Source organism: Populus trichocarpa, chromosome 15 (assembly GCF_000002775.5).
Source record: "Populus trichocarpa isolate Nisqually-1 chromosome 15, P.trichocarpa_v4.1, whole genome shotgun sequence".
NCBI lineage: Eukaryota > Viridiplantae > Streptophyta > Magnoliopsida > Malpighiales > Salicaceae > Populus > Populus trichocarpa.
Window position 1 is genome coordinate 11,956,459 of NC_037299.2, and position 16,860 is coordinate 11,973,318.

Below are 16,860 nucleotides of genomic sequence, written 5' to 3' on the forward strand. Positions count from 1 at the left end.
AGTTATGTCGGTTGTTGATATCTTATATATATATATTTTTTTTTTATCAAATTATAGATATTTTTACAAGATATAAGAGTTTTTCCTACTCATTTTTTAATAATTTTAAGATTTGAGAATCTTAACTTTTATCCAATATATTGCATCAATTGCTACAGTAAATGTCGGAAGTCTTTTATATGAATTCAATAATGAAAATCGAACCGGATGTTGGAGGGTTAGGTGCAGTGGATTAATTAGTCACTTGAGCAACATTGTCCTTGTCCAAGCTTCTTTACATTTACTCACTATATTCCCCGTATACACAGTGATAGGAACAGCTCACCGGCCCTAAGTCGTTGGTGGTCGTTAGCCTTCAACACAAAAATTAATCTAGAAAGATGGTCTCGATCTTTTCATTCATTTATTTGTGTCAACACGAAATAACATGTTGATTATCTCCTCGTCGTTTTCCATGTCTTTTTTCTTGCCCTTTTCTTCGAGTTTAAAAGAACTCTTCCCATGAATATCCTCCTCCTTTCACTCCTTGGAATTGAGCCTGCAGGTTCCAATAAAATTACGTCTCGATGAATTAGTCAAGTTTTACTCGAGCTTAATTTCAAGGAGAGAAAATCTTCTTTATTTTGACATTAAAAAAGAAATTAGCAGTATCTTTTATTGTGGATGACATTTACTTTAAAAATCTCTTTTATTTTGACATTAAAATAATTTATCAACTTTTTCATTGATCGACAATCGATTCAATGTTATCCTTGCAAAGCCAAATTGGAGTTGCTAAACTTTTTTCCTTTTCTCGGTCAAAATTCCCTAGTGACAGCTTTATTATTGTTCCATGCATGGACACCGCAGTCGTCAGAGGAGAATTCCGATATGCATGGATGTTTAGCCGACTTGGTCAATTATTTTCATTAAGAAACTCGGTGACGGGTTTCAACTCATTGTTCTTGGACAACTAAATTTCGGTTTCCAAAGAGTGAGGTACTACATTAATAAAATCAAAATTAATTAATTACGAGCAGAAAACTTAGGTGGAATCTCGAAAACGTTGTAAAATGTCTTCAAAGTACTGTACTAGTAATAATATTCTGATAAAAAAAACTGTGCTACAATTGCTTTTCTTTTTAATTGAATAATCAAGGATTTTCATATAATTTGCTCCTTTTGTGAATACAAGCAATCCATCTCATTCACATGCCTCAAGTTAGGTTTGTATCGAAGTTCGTGGATTTAACTTAATTATGAAATTGTTTACATTAAAAAGTACTGATAGGAATTAATTTAGAGATTTGCACTCCATTTCATAGTACAAAATACAAATTAAATCGAGAAGTGCGTTTGAATATTTACATTATAACATTACAAGCAGTCCCAATGCCAACCAACCCTAAGTTTATTTTAAAGTTGAGCAATAACGCAGAAGCATGTGAAAGCAAATAAATAACTAAGAAAAAAGAAAAACAAAGAAAATCGAAAGAAAACTTCTCAACCCTCGTTCCTAGGTGATCCTGGATCAATACCATAGGCCAAACCTTATGCCTTACACTCTCTATGATCTATTTACAGAGAACAAACACTTGGTGAACAATGAAAAGTCTCTTGCAAGCTGGATAAACTTGGTGACCTTCTTCACTTGTCCTTTTTTTTTTTTTTTTCCAACGTACACTTAAAATGGAGAGTAAGTGGTAGCTTTTGTTTTTGGATATTTTTGTTTTTAAAAAATTAAATTAATTATGTTTTTAATATTTTTCGATAATTTTGATGTATTTATATAAAAACAATCTAAAAAAATAATTTTAATATATTTTCAAGATAGAAACACTTTTAAAAAATATTTTGTACCACAATATCAAACACAAATACATATCTTTATTCCTCTCTTAGAAATATAAGTTAGAAGCACAATAGTTTATTGGAATTTTCACTTTTGTAACTATGGATTAATATACATAAATTTTTAAAAAATTATAATTTTATTGGATTTGAATTCACTTATGTTTTTAAAGGAGCATTATCAGTAATGATTGAGATCTTATCCTTAATTTCAGATTCACTGATTTGGATTAGCTAGACGAGAGAAATAAAATAATAATAAATTAAGTTATTGTAATTTTTATCATACAGTACTCATTAATGTCCATTCAATTTAAATTTAATGATTATGATTTAATGAATATGAGATAAATGAACATAAGATGATCGCAATCCATTTTTTAATTATAGCTTATTAATGATGCAAGGTTTTTAACTCCATCCTATTTCTCTATTACAATAATCCCGACCATGGACGTATATACACAATGGCAGCAATCGTATTTTAATTTAACGTTGTAGTAATTTATTTCATGTTTATTTTAAGAATTAATTAATTAATTCAATCTTTTTCGATTATGGTGGTATAGTTACCAATTAGCTTGGTTTAAAGGAACAATGCTTGCGAGTGTTCTTAGCATTCCTCATTATCAAAATTGATATAATGACCAGACATACCTGAAAAACACCTTTTTTTTAATTAAAAAATGAGAAAAAGCTATTTATACTTCATAAAATAAATTTAAAAATAGTTAAATTGATCAACTGTAAAAGAATATCAATATTATTTAGATAATTATGCAAATACTTAACACCTGTTTTTCTTTTGAATTGATGATTTGTTTAGAGGTTATTTTTTCTTATCAAGAACAAACAATTTTTTGTTTAAATACATCATACAAATAAAAAATATAAAAGAAAAAAGCAAAAATTGCAATAATCTCTTTAAAAAATAATAAAAAATAAAAAGCTAGAGAGAATTAATTTAAATTTAAATAAATAATTAATGTAAACTAAAAAATATAAAAAAAAGAGAGAGGGTATTAATAACAATTGTTTACTAGTCATAGGTTATTTTTTAACCAAATAAGACGAACAATCATGTCAAGACAATTCATTCACAATTTAATTTTAAATCTGAGTTAGACAATGAAATGGGTTAAGAGTTTTAAGATGGACCCGTGTCGGATTTAATAATAATATTAAATAATTTTCTATAATATAAATTTTTGTATTTGAGACATAGCGTGACATGGCCTATAAACTAATTTAATTAGGTTATTCAAAGCCTCAATTAAAAGAAATAAAAGTTTGAAAAAAAATGCTAGAAAAAATATAAACAGTGAAGTAGCATAAGAAATCTTCAATATTATAGATTTAATTATTGTGTAGCCTTTAAAATAAAAAGATTGATGTGATTTTATGTAATCAAATCTTAACTATAATGACCCACAGATACCTTGAGAGTAAATCAGACAAAACCACTGATACAGTATTTTACTCATATGGGTAAATATATGAAATAAATTGACTTTAACCAATTTTATTAAAAAATAAAAACTGATTAACCCAATCATCCAATCACTAGCTAATTTTTTACTCGCATGGCTAAAAATAGAAAGAAAAAAAAAAGAGCTGACTTTAAGTAATTTTATTCTTTAAAAATAAAATAAGAATAAAAAAACCAGCCCAACACCTGAACGAACTGATTCAACAACTGGTTAACCGGAACCACCTGAGCGGTTCATGTCAGCTTGAGGTTAACTCAACTCAGATACTCCCAGCTTTTGTTTGCATGCTAGCATTTTTGCTAGCTGTTAAATCATCTTCATTGCTTAAGTTCCGCCATTAATCTAGCCACCTACTCTCCAGGCAACAATACTCCAAGCTCAGGCACTCTCCCACAGCCTGCCCCATGTAGACATCGCATTTATTACCTGATACAGTGCTAAATTCGGCCGACAACACACTACGGTCTCATTTTTCGGTCAGTCACTTATGAGTGAGTGAAGAAAATCAGTGCTGGTGGGTGGTGGTGGTGGTGAACGGTCCTGCCACTGATCAGCTTAAGCTCGCATTTTTATGCAGTTTTTCTACATTTCTCTGTACCACTCTTTTTTAATTTTTTCCGCTCTTTTTAACTGCGTATGGGCAGTGGTGATGATTTTATGTTATTATGTGTATACGCCGCAAATGCATGCAGTATATTTTTAAAGTTCACTTTCTTTTTTCTTTTTTTTTCTGAGAAGGGATATTTTTTTTAGTATTCGTAGAGATTAAATAATTAATTTTTTAGTTTGTTATATCTATTTTTATTTTTTTCAAGAGAAATTAGATTCCATATCTATTTATATAAAATTACAAATTGAAACAGAATTATATATGTTTAATCTAAGCAGTAGCAGAGTTTCGTGTGCAAATGTGCAAGTAGTGCGTATGGAAGGAACTGCACTGTCTTTATTCATGCTTATCACATCTACGTCACAGTTCACTGCCTTCCTTCCCTTTGTACGTAACTGGAAATTAAACATACGGATTGAATCCTGTGGACCCAACTCTATACACATACGTGTGATTAGTAAGAAGGATACAATTATTGAGCCCTTTTCTTTTTAATGAGTTTCAAAATACTCAAATTGCTTGGTATATATCTTGGATAATTAATTGACTTTTTTAATTCTAGAAATTTGATTTATTTTATCTTTTGAGGTGGTTGTTGTTTAATACTTGTAATAAAAATTCTCTTTCATGAATTTGATTACTCTTCAATAATTAAGTTAGTGATTTTTTTGAGAAAAAAATATAATGATTTCACATACAAATACATTAGAAATAAAATATATAGTAGATAATGGATTCCTTAATGCTAAAGGATTCGTGATCTATATATAACATATGAGTTTCTTTATGGTTAGGGGAGGATTAAAGATATAATATCGCTCTGATAGTATTAATGATGAAAAATATCTCTGGTATAAAATATATATATGATTATAGATAAAATATATCTAACTTATCAAAGTAAAATATCTCTGAATAGTAGATTTGGTGATTCGTTAGACCTACACATGTCTGTAAATATATCTAACTTATCAAAGTAAAATATCTCTGAATAGTAGATTTGGTGATTCGTTAGACCTACACATGTATGTGCTTGACGTCTAATTGAATCCAGAGATAATAAATCTGATGATTTATCAGATCTATATATTCATAGGTTTAGCCCTTGATATATCTAAGCTAAAGAAAAAAAATAAGCCATCACTTTTCTTATTTTGAGATGTAGAATACAATTATACTAAGACATTAAAGTACTCATAGATACAATAGAAGAGATATCATCTCTCCGATCCCCTCCGATCCCCAAGCACTTGGTTGTGGTATGGTATCTCCCACTCGCCACATAAGCACCCCATTTACAAGCCTCAAACCCTAAATGTGTGAAGATTAAAGTTAGTATGGAAACATGGTGTAAATTATCTTTTTAAAAAATTTAAATTTTTTTATTTAAAATAATTTTTTTTATATTTTTATATTATTTTAATATACTGATATTAAAAATAATTTTTAAAAAATTAAAAAATTATTTTAATTTATTTTTAAATAAAAAATACTTAAAATCATCACCGTTATTATCGAATAATAATACTATTACTAGCAATCTTGTCCAGGTTCCAACTACAACAGTAGCAGCCTACTGCACTTAAACTCTCGCGTCTCTCCTTTCTAGCTATGCGGGAATATTTCCCGGATTCCTTCCTGCCTTCAAGATTTGAGTGATTCTTTTTTTTTCCTTCAAATATTACGCAATCACCTTTTATATATCTCTATCTGTTTTCTAGTGAAACAGAGGGAGGGCAGATACCTGAACTTGATGATGGGGTGGTTCTACATTGGCCCCACGTGGTGGGTCCATTTGGTATTTACGGCCGAACCCACGTGACTGCCCCCACTTCCACTCTCTCTACTTTACCATTTTCGTACATTTTGTCTGCCGTCTTTAGGGCACCGAAGCATCGTATTCCGTTCAATTTACTGCTTTCTATATACTTATACGTACGCATATCCACTTCTTGTACTTGTAAAGCAGCAGCTAGAACCTACAACTGTACGCTATCATCACCGAAAAAGAAAACGTTTTTGTTAAAATAAATTTTAAAAATAAAAAATATTATTTTAATACATTTCTAAATAAAAAATATTTTTTAATCTAACTATTAAACATTAATTAAAATACTTCAACCAAGCTTTTTATCAAATATTATGAGACATTAAAAAAACTTTTGTGCAGCATTATAAAATTAAAATTTCATTTTTTTTTTTAAATTTAAGTATTTTTGTACTTGAAATGAACGTCCAATGTTCATGTCTCTCTCATAATTATTGAAAAACTTTATTATATTAATGTTAGATTATCTCAAATACAAGTAATAATATATTTATGTGAGCTCATTTAACTACCCAAACAGCATGATTTGAGATTTTATTTTAGAAAAAAAGCTCCAATAATAAAATACCATCTGAGCTTCTAATTAGATGATTCCCAATATATGAAAAATTTCCATCCATAGCCTTTAACAACCAGAGAGACAAATGATGAAGAATATGATCAAACATTGTATTCCAAACTGGCATGATGTCTTAAAAAATCAGTTTGTTTCTTACACTCCAAGTGTTCCACAAAATCCCATAAGAAGACTTTGTAAGTGCTCGTCGTTGGAATTGGCCTTTTACTAGAACGCTCCATTGCAAAACAACTTGATTGACAGACTTTTCCATGCACCAACTAATGCCCAACCAATTCATGAAACGCTGCCAAAGACGCCAAAATGCGTAGCAATGAAGAAAAGGGTGATTCACATTCTTTATGCCAATATTGTAGTGAGCGCAAGCTGTTTGACTGAGATTAAGCAATCGCCTATGTACGAGAAAATTCCTTGTACAGATTCGATGTTAGAGTAAAAGCTGACCCCATCTAATAGGAGAACAAGCTGCTGAAGTTGTGTCTGATCTGAAGATCTTAAATCTCTGATTCCATCTAAAGTTCCAGTGCTAAGAATCTAACTTGAAGTCCCTCATTCCCAGCAGTGACGCTGTTTTGGATGCTGATACTTAATAAAGCGGTGGGAAAACAAGATTGCAAAGTCCCTGCTTGTAGCTATTTATTCTTCAGAATTTAATGGTTTCCCATTACCAACCTTGAAATAGCACTCATTCTTTAAGATAGTTGAAGTTGCCGAATCAGAGTTAATAATAGAGTATATGCCTTTCCATGGCTGTGAGAATGCAACACCGAAAACTGGAAGGACATTGACATAAATAAGAAGGCTTATACTTGTGTTTGATGATGTCCTGTCTCCCTTCAGAATTGGAGTCTACTAACCGTGATAACCAAAATAACAAAATCTTTTTTTTTTTTTTATGAAAATTTAACCAATATTTTAATAACTCATAAAATTTTAATTTATGAGAATTAATAGTTAATATTCTGATATAAATACCAGACCTACAAGTAAGCTAATATTTAAATATCAGGAATTGACTAGAAAATTCTTAAAATTATTCTGAATATTCATCAATTTTAATTAAGAATATTTTTCATCACACATACGAGCTGTGAAAAACCCTTTCACCTCTCAAAATAGGTGAACTATGTTAGGGAACTTATATATATCTTTTCCATAAGAATTCATTTGGGATGAGCCTATAATAAATTTGAAATGCCAGATTTATTCACACGAATAAATCTTGATCCCAAGGCATAGACAGACCACCAGTTAGTAATCCATCAAAACCTTTAAACCATTTAGACCACATAATGCATCTTACTTCAAATAAAGTGTTAGGGGTGCTAATATCTTCCCTAGCCATAACTAGTCATTTACCCTTGAAATTTCTGATAAGACCAATATACTTGAATTTTCTAGTAATCCTGAACCAAATAACTAGATGACGACTTCCTTTAATTACCCTTGACATCGCGCGCCCATATACCACAATAGTGTAGAATTTGCCTATGTTAAGATTGAGGTCATCATATGATATATAATTATGCTAATGATATTATCTTATTACTGTCATCTCATAGATTTCAACCTTCTCATACACTTCCATTTTTTTTTAAAAAAAATATTATAGTCAAGATCCTTTCGATTTTTATGTACCATCCAGATATATATTAAACTAAGGTAATTTTTGGCTAGTGGAGAGTCAATTGAAACATACACATCAAAATCAAACATACACGTAAATTTTTTTTTTGCGGTCCTTGGAAGCATAAAGGAAGACAAGGGAAACAAAAGAAAACAGTGGTTAAAGAACGTACTCCTCCCATGGAGATATTTCTTCTTCTTTCATTGGACGTCTACTTCACAAGAAGGCGATCAGACAGTTTTACCTTAACGAGGACCTCCAGTGTCGGAGCTATATCCGGGGCACAAACCAAGCTCTCTAAGTTCAGACTAGGCCTACATATAATGACAAGTCTGCCTCATTTTGGTGCAACTATGCCAATCTATGGGCTTATTTGTGATTCAATGGTGGACGTGCCTTTAAACTTCAATCCCTGTCAATTCCAAACATGGCCCAATGATGGTTAACCCATTTTACCATGCTAGTGTTTTTTTTTTTTTTTTTTGGTAACACCGTGCTGATACTAAATTACTAATTGACATCAATTGTTAGGAGACGACCAAATCTTTGGAACTCTATATAATTCAATTGAATTCTTAGGTTTTAAACAATTCTCATAAGAGATCCGATGAAAATGAACCATTACCTGCCCGTTGTTGGGACAATAAACATATTTTGTTGGGAAGCTACGAGAAGAGAAGTTAGTTGCTGAAATGGACGACAACGTTTGCTAAGGAAACGATGGCATTTTGCAGACAAGGAAAGGACAACATTTTAAGAAGACGAGAACGTTTTGCTTCGGATGACTTGGTTTTCGGTTTGTTAGTCAACGATTTTTGAAATCTGTTTTCAAACTTCAAGTTGCAAATTTTAAATTCTTAGTTTTGTCTATAAATTGCACAAATGCAGCAGGCAGGGGAGGTGTGAAAATTTGTTGAGAACAATCTAGTTCGTGGTAGGAGGCCTAGACTACCTCATGTTACTTGAATGTTTCCCAACTTCTCCCGTCCTTGTCCATATGTAAACATAATAGTTAAATAATCCCAACTTGTTATGGAAGGATTTTTTTTAGTGTATGGGTCATAGTTAGCAATCACCAGCATAAAACAACAACGGATTTTAGAAGAACTAGTTCAACAATTATAGCACATGTCACCCAAAATAGATTAACTTATTAAAACTCAAGGAAAGAGGCCAGTAGAATCTCCTTCTAATGCCATTTTAACCACTGGCATCCCAGGATCAACACAAAATCAGGCAGTGGAGGAGCACTTAAGAGATCGGGCAATGTCATTATATATAAAATATCAAATCAAGTTTACGCAAGGCCCAGAATAGGTAGAAAGCACAGGCAAACAAGGGAAGGAAGGAACTGGAATTAAAGGGAGATTGGGTGTAGCTTAAGCTCCAACATTATTGTTTATTGAGCTTGCATCCGAAGAAAAATAAGAAGTTAGCTTATAAATACCACAGACCATTGAAAATACAAGCAAGGATAGGGAAGGTGGCTTATCGTTTAGAATTACATGACAAGGCCAAAATATATCCACCACACCTTCCAAGTTTCTCTTATGAAAAGATGAACCGACAAGGACCAGCAGCCAGAACCCAAGCTACCGCTTTTTGGTTTGGAAGGGAAGAAGGTGTAGTTGGAGCCAACATAGGTGCTAGATCGGAGAGAACGAGTCTCTAAACGCAAAACCAAGAGGGAACTTCATGGTCCGATGGTAAGGACAACAAAAAGAAGATGTATGTATCGAAGAATCATGGCTTAGGAATACTTACCTACACCTTGGGGGAAAGATTTTCTAAGAGGAGGGATTGTAATGGACCTGGGAAGATTTGATGAAGATATTGAACCATTCTCTGCCAGTTGTTTTTGTTGTTAGGACAACGAACATATTATGTTGGGAGGCAACTAGAAGAGGAGTCAGCTGCTGGAAGGGATGGAAATGTTTGGCAAGTAAACAATGGCATTTTGAAGACAAGGAAACACCGTCATTTTGAGAAGACGTGAATGTTTTGCTTGGAAAGACTTGGTCTTCAGTCTCTAGGATCTTTGAAATCTGTTTTCAATAACAATTGCAGGCATGAGAGGTATGAAAAATGTTAAGAACAATCTAGTTAATCCTACAAGGTTAAGGCTACCTTGAATCTGCTAAGAAACTTTTAATTCCATTCAATTGAGTCCTATTGTTTGCAATTAAATCCTTTCAATTCAATAAAAGTCTTTTAATTTTGTCCCTGTTATTTTAAATTAATCAGGTCATTACACAATTCAAATCTCAAATTCCTGCAAAAACAAATGAGACCAAAAGACTTGCGATTTGATAGAATCTCTTACTGAAATTTCTCTCCCAAAATACCCATCAAGTTATATATATAGACACACCAACAAGAACTTTGCTTCCTCACACGTAAGTTTGCGAGGATTATTGTTAGAAACCGAATATTTTGACAGCTTGTAATTTGTAATAACTCATGTTTTAAAACAGATATTTAAAGTTGAAAAAAACATTTGATTTTCATGTAATTTTTACATCGACCATAAACAATTTTAAATTTATATAATAGAATTCTTGAAATTCATCAAAAAATTTAAAGTTAATGTTTGTGCTGTATGTATGTATGTGTTTTAAGAAACCCAATATTTCAATCATCATGCATTATTAAGAATTAAAAATTCTCAAGAATCCTTCTAATCTTGAAATGAATAGACCATCTTAGGCTGAAAAGATAAATATAGTCTCGATACATGAAAGTTTGCTTGATGATACTCTATAGTTTATGCTCTGCATATAAACCAGGAAATGATTGCACAATCAATAACATGTGCTTGTAACAACATTTAAAGCAACAACGGTTAATATACAAAAGAAGGAAGCAAAATAAATAGAAAAACAAAAAAGCAAAATAGAGCATGAGCTGTGGTTGAAAATATATGAAATCGCATCACTCGTGCTTTAGTTTAGATTTCCATTCTGTTCTTGCACGAACTATCTCTGCCTTGTCAGCTTGCATACGCAGCAGATGTGTGTGTTCCATGTCTGCTTTGCGATTACTGGAATTGCTGTTTGAATCTTCGCTCGTGCTTGTTAAAGATTCGAGCAGGTTTGATTGCCGACACTCTCGTCGATACTCAAGGGTCATGCTTGTCAGGTTGTAATGTTCCAGGACATGCATTGGCACGCTCTATGAACATAACATCAAAATAAGCTATAATAAATAGTAATCTTGTTGCTGCTCATTCAATGAAAATTGTGCTTGAACTGTTGAATTTATGAGTGGTGAGGGATTTATTTTTTTTTATCTTAATTACCTCCAAAATCCATCCAATGTATTTGACATTGTTTACATGTTGATTGGCATCCATGTCACTCCATCTTGGCTGCATGAACACAAGATTCCAGGAATTAATAAACAAAACTATTTGGAAACAAAGTAGATAGGTAATAAAGACAAGCTACAAATCTTAGTTATCTCCGCTTACAGCTAAACCGGATTGAATTCTGCCTGCTGTTTCATCAGTGAGCTTATCAATTTTTTCAATATCGTTGTGTTCAGCGGGAATTGCTAGCCTGTTTATGTAGAATGGTTGCAATTCTTCCCTGACTTCACCTGGGATTTTGGATAGCTTTCTTGTTTCTCTATTCATGATCACCCATGTGCTGCATTGAGATGATTAATATTAGGAGTTAAAGTACTACTCTCAATAGATAGAAATCATTCACTCGCACTTTTAAGATGGAAGTGCAGAACCTTGTTGCTCTTGTTATAATCTCTTGGGTGTTGTAGTCTCGAATTATCCAGTCCCTGCGCATACCATTCTTCCCTGTTGCATCAACCCAAGTATCAATCTCAACAACGTCTCCCCTGTCACATTGAATTGTCCAGAAACAGTATGTTCAAATCACAAATGTTAGTAATGTAAAGAATATAATTTAGAACGTCTATATATTAGCTATAGAACATGGTGAAACAATTCAGAAGTTAGTGTATTTGCAAATTTTTCTTGTCCTGTCGTCCAGTCTATCTTCGCAACATTATTTAAGAAGAATTCTGGACTACAAGAAGATAACATACCAGCAGCTGTATCGCTGTACTTGAACGTGAATGCGAGTGACTACCCAAATAAGTTTCCTCAGGCTCATCTCTCGTGTGGCACCAAAGCCGTTTCCAGCTAGTCCAGAGCTTGTCACATGGTTTAGAGCAGTTTCCTAAAGTAAATGCATTTAGATAGAGTCCACTCACTGTGTGATACATTAATTAATCATAAAAACTTGATTAATTGGCACTTGCATTATAGGCCACAAATGTTTGGAATTGAGAAGGAATGTTACACAGTTTGTCTAAAAGCTTTGCAGGAAAAGGATAAATGCCAAGAGCCATGATAGGATGACAAAGTTAACTAACTAACCTGAAGGAGATTCATCAATGTTTCCATGGTGGCAGTTTTGTCAGGTCCAATCTCATAAGACCTGATACTGAATGTCTGCCTATAAACAAACCTATCCTCCACAAACCTCCCAAGCAAATATGTGTGAGGTTCACCAACATTGCTATCGATTGCCAACCCTCTGGGATTTGTATTGCCTATATACGGAGACGGAGTCTCCTTTACATGAATCCCATTCACCTTCTTCCCATTTTTCATGTCCAAGCTTGGTGGATTACCGGCGCTTGCTATTGCGTAAAAGCTTCGTTTTTTCGGGGTGATCATGCGCCAAGAACAAGAAGATCCTGCCCTGGCCATGGCCAATATTGTCATATTATTCCTTTCCTCTACCTTGTACAAATTCCCTGGAAAATATAATCCAGATGCACCCTTTGTCGCCACTGATGCCATTGCTAAGTGATCATTCATTGAACACACAAGCACATTATAGCCCCATAAAATTTTCAAGTTTGAAAAAGGAAGAGGGTGAAGCTTCTAGCTTAGATTGGTCACTTCCTAGAAGAGAAAATTTTCAAAGTTTTTGTTGGTCTAACTACATACTTATCTACAAAAGATTTAAACAAGAAGCCTAAACCAAAATATTGGAAAAACTATAGTTCTTCACTTCAATTAGAAGGAGAAAAGCATTAGTAAAAGAGGAAAATGAGATTGATAAGCAGCTCAACTACTTTAAGCATTTGAAATGGTCTCCATTGTTAGCTTACACGCAAATGTATAGGGATTTGAACGGTGTTGTTTGCCTGCTTTTAAGGGCTCTGATAGTTTTTAAATATTTGGATGTTGTGGTAATCATCAATAATTACTTAGACCACTAATTTGTTTCCTTTGAGCTAGAAAAAAAGGAAAAGAAAAAAAAAGGACACCTTCAATCATAATAATTAATTGTATTTTTTTATATATAATCCGGGGTGTTCGGGCCAGCTTACGCGCACCATAACTAATTCTCGGGTTCACTGAATATCCTGCAAGCCCAGTGAGCATGTAAAGCACCGTGGGAATGATAGGCATGTATAGAGAAAATCGAATCCAGGTGCAGGGAAAAAAAACAAGTCCCTTTTTCCGTTATACCTCAACCTTAAGTGCATTAATTAATTGTATTTGATTCATGTTTCTATGGTTTCTAGCCTATATAATAAAAAAGGGAATTTGAATAAAAAAATCTAAAGCATTTTAAAAAATACTTTCAAAAACAATATAAATATATTATTAAAGATTTTGATTAGAGATCCTCCAAACAAAAATTATTATTCCAAGAAGATTGGTGGGGTGGTTGAAGCTTCTTCGGCAGAAATTACGAAATTTCACAAGATTGATAACTTGTAGACATCAGTTAAATGATTTACTTTCGGTTGAGTGATTCATTGGTTCAACCACGGAATCGGAAAACAAGCGTAGATGACAGTGACACTTGACAAAATGATTTCATAGAGGATTTGCTACAATTCGGAAGAGCAAGAACTGGGCCTTCTCTCGCTGCCCAGAATCATTTTATTGGGCTTGAGCCCATTTATCTTATCCTGGATCAATATATCCTCATGTTCTTGGCCCAGCACCATTTAACCGGCCAGTTTTTGTAACTTCAAAAATTATAATTAGCCTGCACAAAGCTTCCAACATTTGTCTTGATCCATCCGCCCATGAAAATATTATAAAAGTAGGAACTTGTCCTCATATAGACGAACCCTATTCCTGATGGCAAGTGTCACCGACCTCATTCCTCAAAAACATGAGCACGTGGCTTTTGCTTGGGAAAGGGACAACCCCATTAATATCTTGGGCAGACCTTTGAAGAAGTTCCCGAACTGTCTTGATCGAGTCCCCGAACATTTTTTCATATGATCAACTGGGGTTCTCTAATGTTAATTCTCAATTGAGTATCTTCATTCATTTTTTGTACAGGAATTCCATCCATATTATTATTGTTTTTTAATGATAAATTAAACAAGTTATTTTATAAGAAATAAAAGAGTTTTGATGGAGAAACTAATGTATTGAGAAAGTGAATATTCTAAATATTCGGGTAAGGATCTAACTTGGTTAGATAAAAATACATTACCTACAAATTATATAAATAGTCTAATACATGCATTTATGGATCATTAAGGTAGAGCGAAGTCAAAAAAAAAAAAAACTTGATCAAGTTAGGCCAATAAAGTAGCATTAAAAGTTTGTAACTTTAGATCTAATTATTTTATAGGACTCAAATTTCTTCAAGAGATACCCGAGATTTAGTTCTATAAGAAGTTTGACTTGATTTTTTATTTTATTTTATTTGATTTTATGTATTTTTTTTAGTTTTTTTTATTTTCTTTCCTTTTGACTTTAGGATTTTAATTTTATTACTAAGTTAATATTATAAACCGAACTTATTAGATTTTATTTCAAAAATAAAATTGTGACATAGAGAGATGCTGTGATAACTCTATTTTAACTAGTACTCTGTCTTTTTATACTAACCTTTCTGCAACCATCAAAAACTTAATTGAGAATCCCTCAAAGTACTTCGAGCTCGAGGATCCAATTGAGACAAAACATTGTTTAACAACTTGAACAAGATAAAGTACGTAGTTAAGGCATTGTTTTTAGGTTTTTCCCAAAATATTTGTATATGAAAAAATATGTGATTAAAGTAAAAGATTGTGATTTTTAAGATTAAAATGCAACCTGGCCCTGCAAGCACCCGAGCTTATTTATTGATTAATGCCAATCTGGACGGTGCTAAATCTAGTTCGACACGTTTAAGGCAGAATCTGATGCTTACTCCCTTCCTGCCAAGTGTCTTCAAGAACACCGTATAAGTAGCCCTTCACCTTCAAGTCTTTGTCCACCTGTCGTTACATCCTCTAAACAGTTTTCTCAGTCTCATTGAGTGGTTTCAACTTCACCCTTCTTTCAGTTTCAGTTTACTCGGTTTCTTTGATTTTTGTTGCCACTGAGAAAACAGGAAGAGCAGGATCAGCAAATATGGGTCGTTTTTGGACTTTTCTCACTCATGTTCACACACTATCTGGGTAGTTTTTGAGTGATCCCAAGATGATTAATTTCTTTCTTTCTTTTAGGCCTTAATGTTTTGGTTAATGATCTGATTGATGTTTGTTTAACAATATGCAGGCCAGTCATGATGTTGCTCTACCCCTTGTAAGAACCTGAACCATATTTTCCAAAAGTTCCAGTCTTTTTTGTTGTCTTTGTGTATTTTGCTTTCATTTAGAGTGCGTGAAATGTGCGCACCGAATGGTCTATTAAGCAATCAATTTCTCTTCTTTTTTATGATCACTAGGTATGCATCAGTAATTGCTATAGAGAGTCCATCAAGGGAGGATGATGAGCAGTGGCTTGCTTATTGGATCTTATATTCATTTCTAACACTTACAGAGATGCTGCTCCAATCCATTTTAGAGTGGTAATTAAGAAAATCATTTTCGAAATTTTCTTTTTTGGGCTATTAGTTATCATAATACTTTATGTTAATGGGGTTCAGATTATTATATTATTGTAGGATTCCTATATGGTACTCTTTGAAATTGGTGGTGGCTGCATGGTTGGTTCTACCACAGTTCAAAGGTGCAGCTTTCATTTATGAAAGGTTTGTGAGAGAGCATATCAGGAAATTTATAGGGGAAAAAGATCATCCCCATCACAAGTCTACCACTGCCAGTGGTAGTGGTGGTGGCGGCAAAGGCAAGAACAAGTTCGTTCACTTCATATCCCCCAATAAAGTAAGCAAACAAATCAATCTACCTATCATTAATTACTTTTGCATAAGCCACATTAATATTTTAGGCTCTTTTAACTAGTTCCTCGTGATCTTTTTGATGGTACGTATTCTTATAATTTGGCATGAATATACTGTGCGTGCTCAGGGAGAACATGAGGTTTCCTGAAGAGGGAAGAAAGGTTAGCTAGAAGAGAAGACAAGTAAAGACATGGTCGGCAGCTTGCTTTTGTGGATCTTCTTCTCTTCACCTCTTTGCTTTTCCCCTTTACACTTTGTTGGAATGTTGTGACTTTCCTTTCATATGCCTAGGTTAATGAGCTATGTTGAAAATCTATGATGGAAGATTTGAACGTCTGTCCCCTTGACGATGATGCTCTGACTGATTTTTCTTCAATCTTACGTGTATATCATCTTAATTATGTTGTGGGTGTTTATCTGAGAGCTTAATGGTTGATTTTTTTTATGATACCTAAATATAAACATTTGTCTCTCGAAATCGAAATTATGTTTTTCATTGATTTAATGGAAGGTTCAGGACCCATCTGGGTAATCAAGTTCTGAAACTCTTAACTCGTGAGAAACAATTTTACTTAAAATGGTAACAGGACGGGTTTTACCTCCTCATCCCTATTATTAGATTTAGGGCGGGGAAGAATTTTCATCAATTTTAGGTGGATTCAGATATTCTCCATTAATAATAAAAAGAAAAGGGATTATTGTAATTACAATAAAATATTTAATAATT

General features: G+C 33.0%; 2 protein-coding genes across 2 annotated transcripts; one reads left to right on the forward strand and one right to left on the reverse strand.

Moving 5' to 3' along the window:
• Positions 1 to 10,645: 10,645 nt before the first annotated feature.
• Positions 10,646 to 13,100, reverse strand: LOC7463140 (palmitoyl-acyl carrier protein thioesterase, chloroplastic). Its single transcript, XM_002322241.4, has 6 exons — positions 12,359 to 13,100; positions 12,025 to 12,158; positions 11,701 to 11,814; positions 11,432 to 11,609; positions 11,261 to 11,329; positions 10,646 to 11,133 (listed from the first exon to the last, which is right to left on the reverse strand). The coding sequence occupies exons 1-6, from the start codon at positions 12,803 to 12,805 to the stop codon at positions 10,894 to 10,896; spliced, it is 1,182 nt and encodes a 393-aa protein (XP_002322277.4). The 5' UTR covers positions 12,806 to 13,100; the 3' UTR covers positions 10,646 to 10,893.
• Positions 13,101 to 15,175: 2,075 nt separating this feature from the next.
• Positions 15,176 to 16,638, forward strand: LOC7454738 (HVA22-like protein e). The gene is made up of 5 exons (XM_002321680.4): positions 15,176 to 15,408; positions 15,509 to 15,535; positions 15,678 to 15,800; positions 15,897 to 16,116; positions 16,261 to 16,638. The coding sequence occupies exons 1-5, from the start codon at positions 15,362 to 15,364 to the stop codon at positions 16,279 to 16,281; spliced, it is 438 nt and encodes a 145-aa protein (XP_002321716.2). The 5' UTR covers positions 15,176 to 15,361; the 3' UTR covers positions 16,282 to 16,638.
• The last annotated feature ends 222 nt before the right edge of the window (positions 16,639 to 16,860 follow it).

Bases quoted from the DNA above. Each gene is read 5' to 3' on its own strand.
- LOC7463140 (XM_002322241.4), bottom strand. From the start codon at position 12,805: ATGAATGATCACTTAGCAATGGCATCAGTGGCGACAAAGGGTGCATCT. The intron at 12,159-12,358 runs GTTAGTTAGTTA...CATTTACTTTAG, and splicing joins CATTGATGAATCTCCTTCAG to GAAACTGCTCTAAACCATGT. The intron at 11,610-11,700 runs GTTCTGCACTTC...ATCTCAATGCAG, and splicing joins ATTATAACAAGAGCAACAAG to CACATGGGTGATCATGAATA.
- LOC7454738 (XM_002321680.4), top strand. From the start codon at position 15,362: ATGGGTCGTTTTTGGACTTTTCTCACTCATGTTCACACACTATCTGG. The intron at 15,409-15,508 runs GTAGTTTTTGAG...AACAATATGCAG, and splicing joins CATGTTCACACACTATCTGG to GCCAGTCATGATGTTGCTCT. The intron at 15,536-15,677 runs GTAAGAACCTGA...TATGATCACTAG, and splicing joins ATGATGTTGCTCTACCCCTT to GTATGCATCAGTAATTGCTA.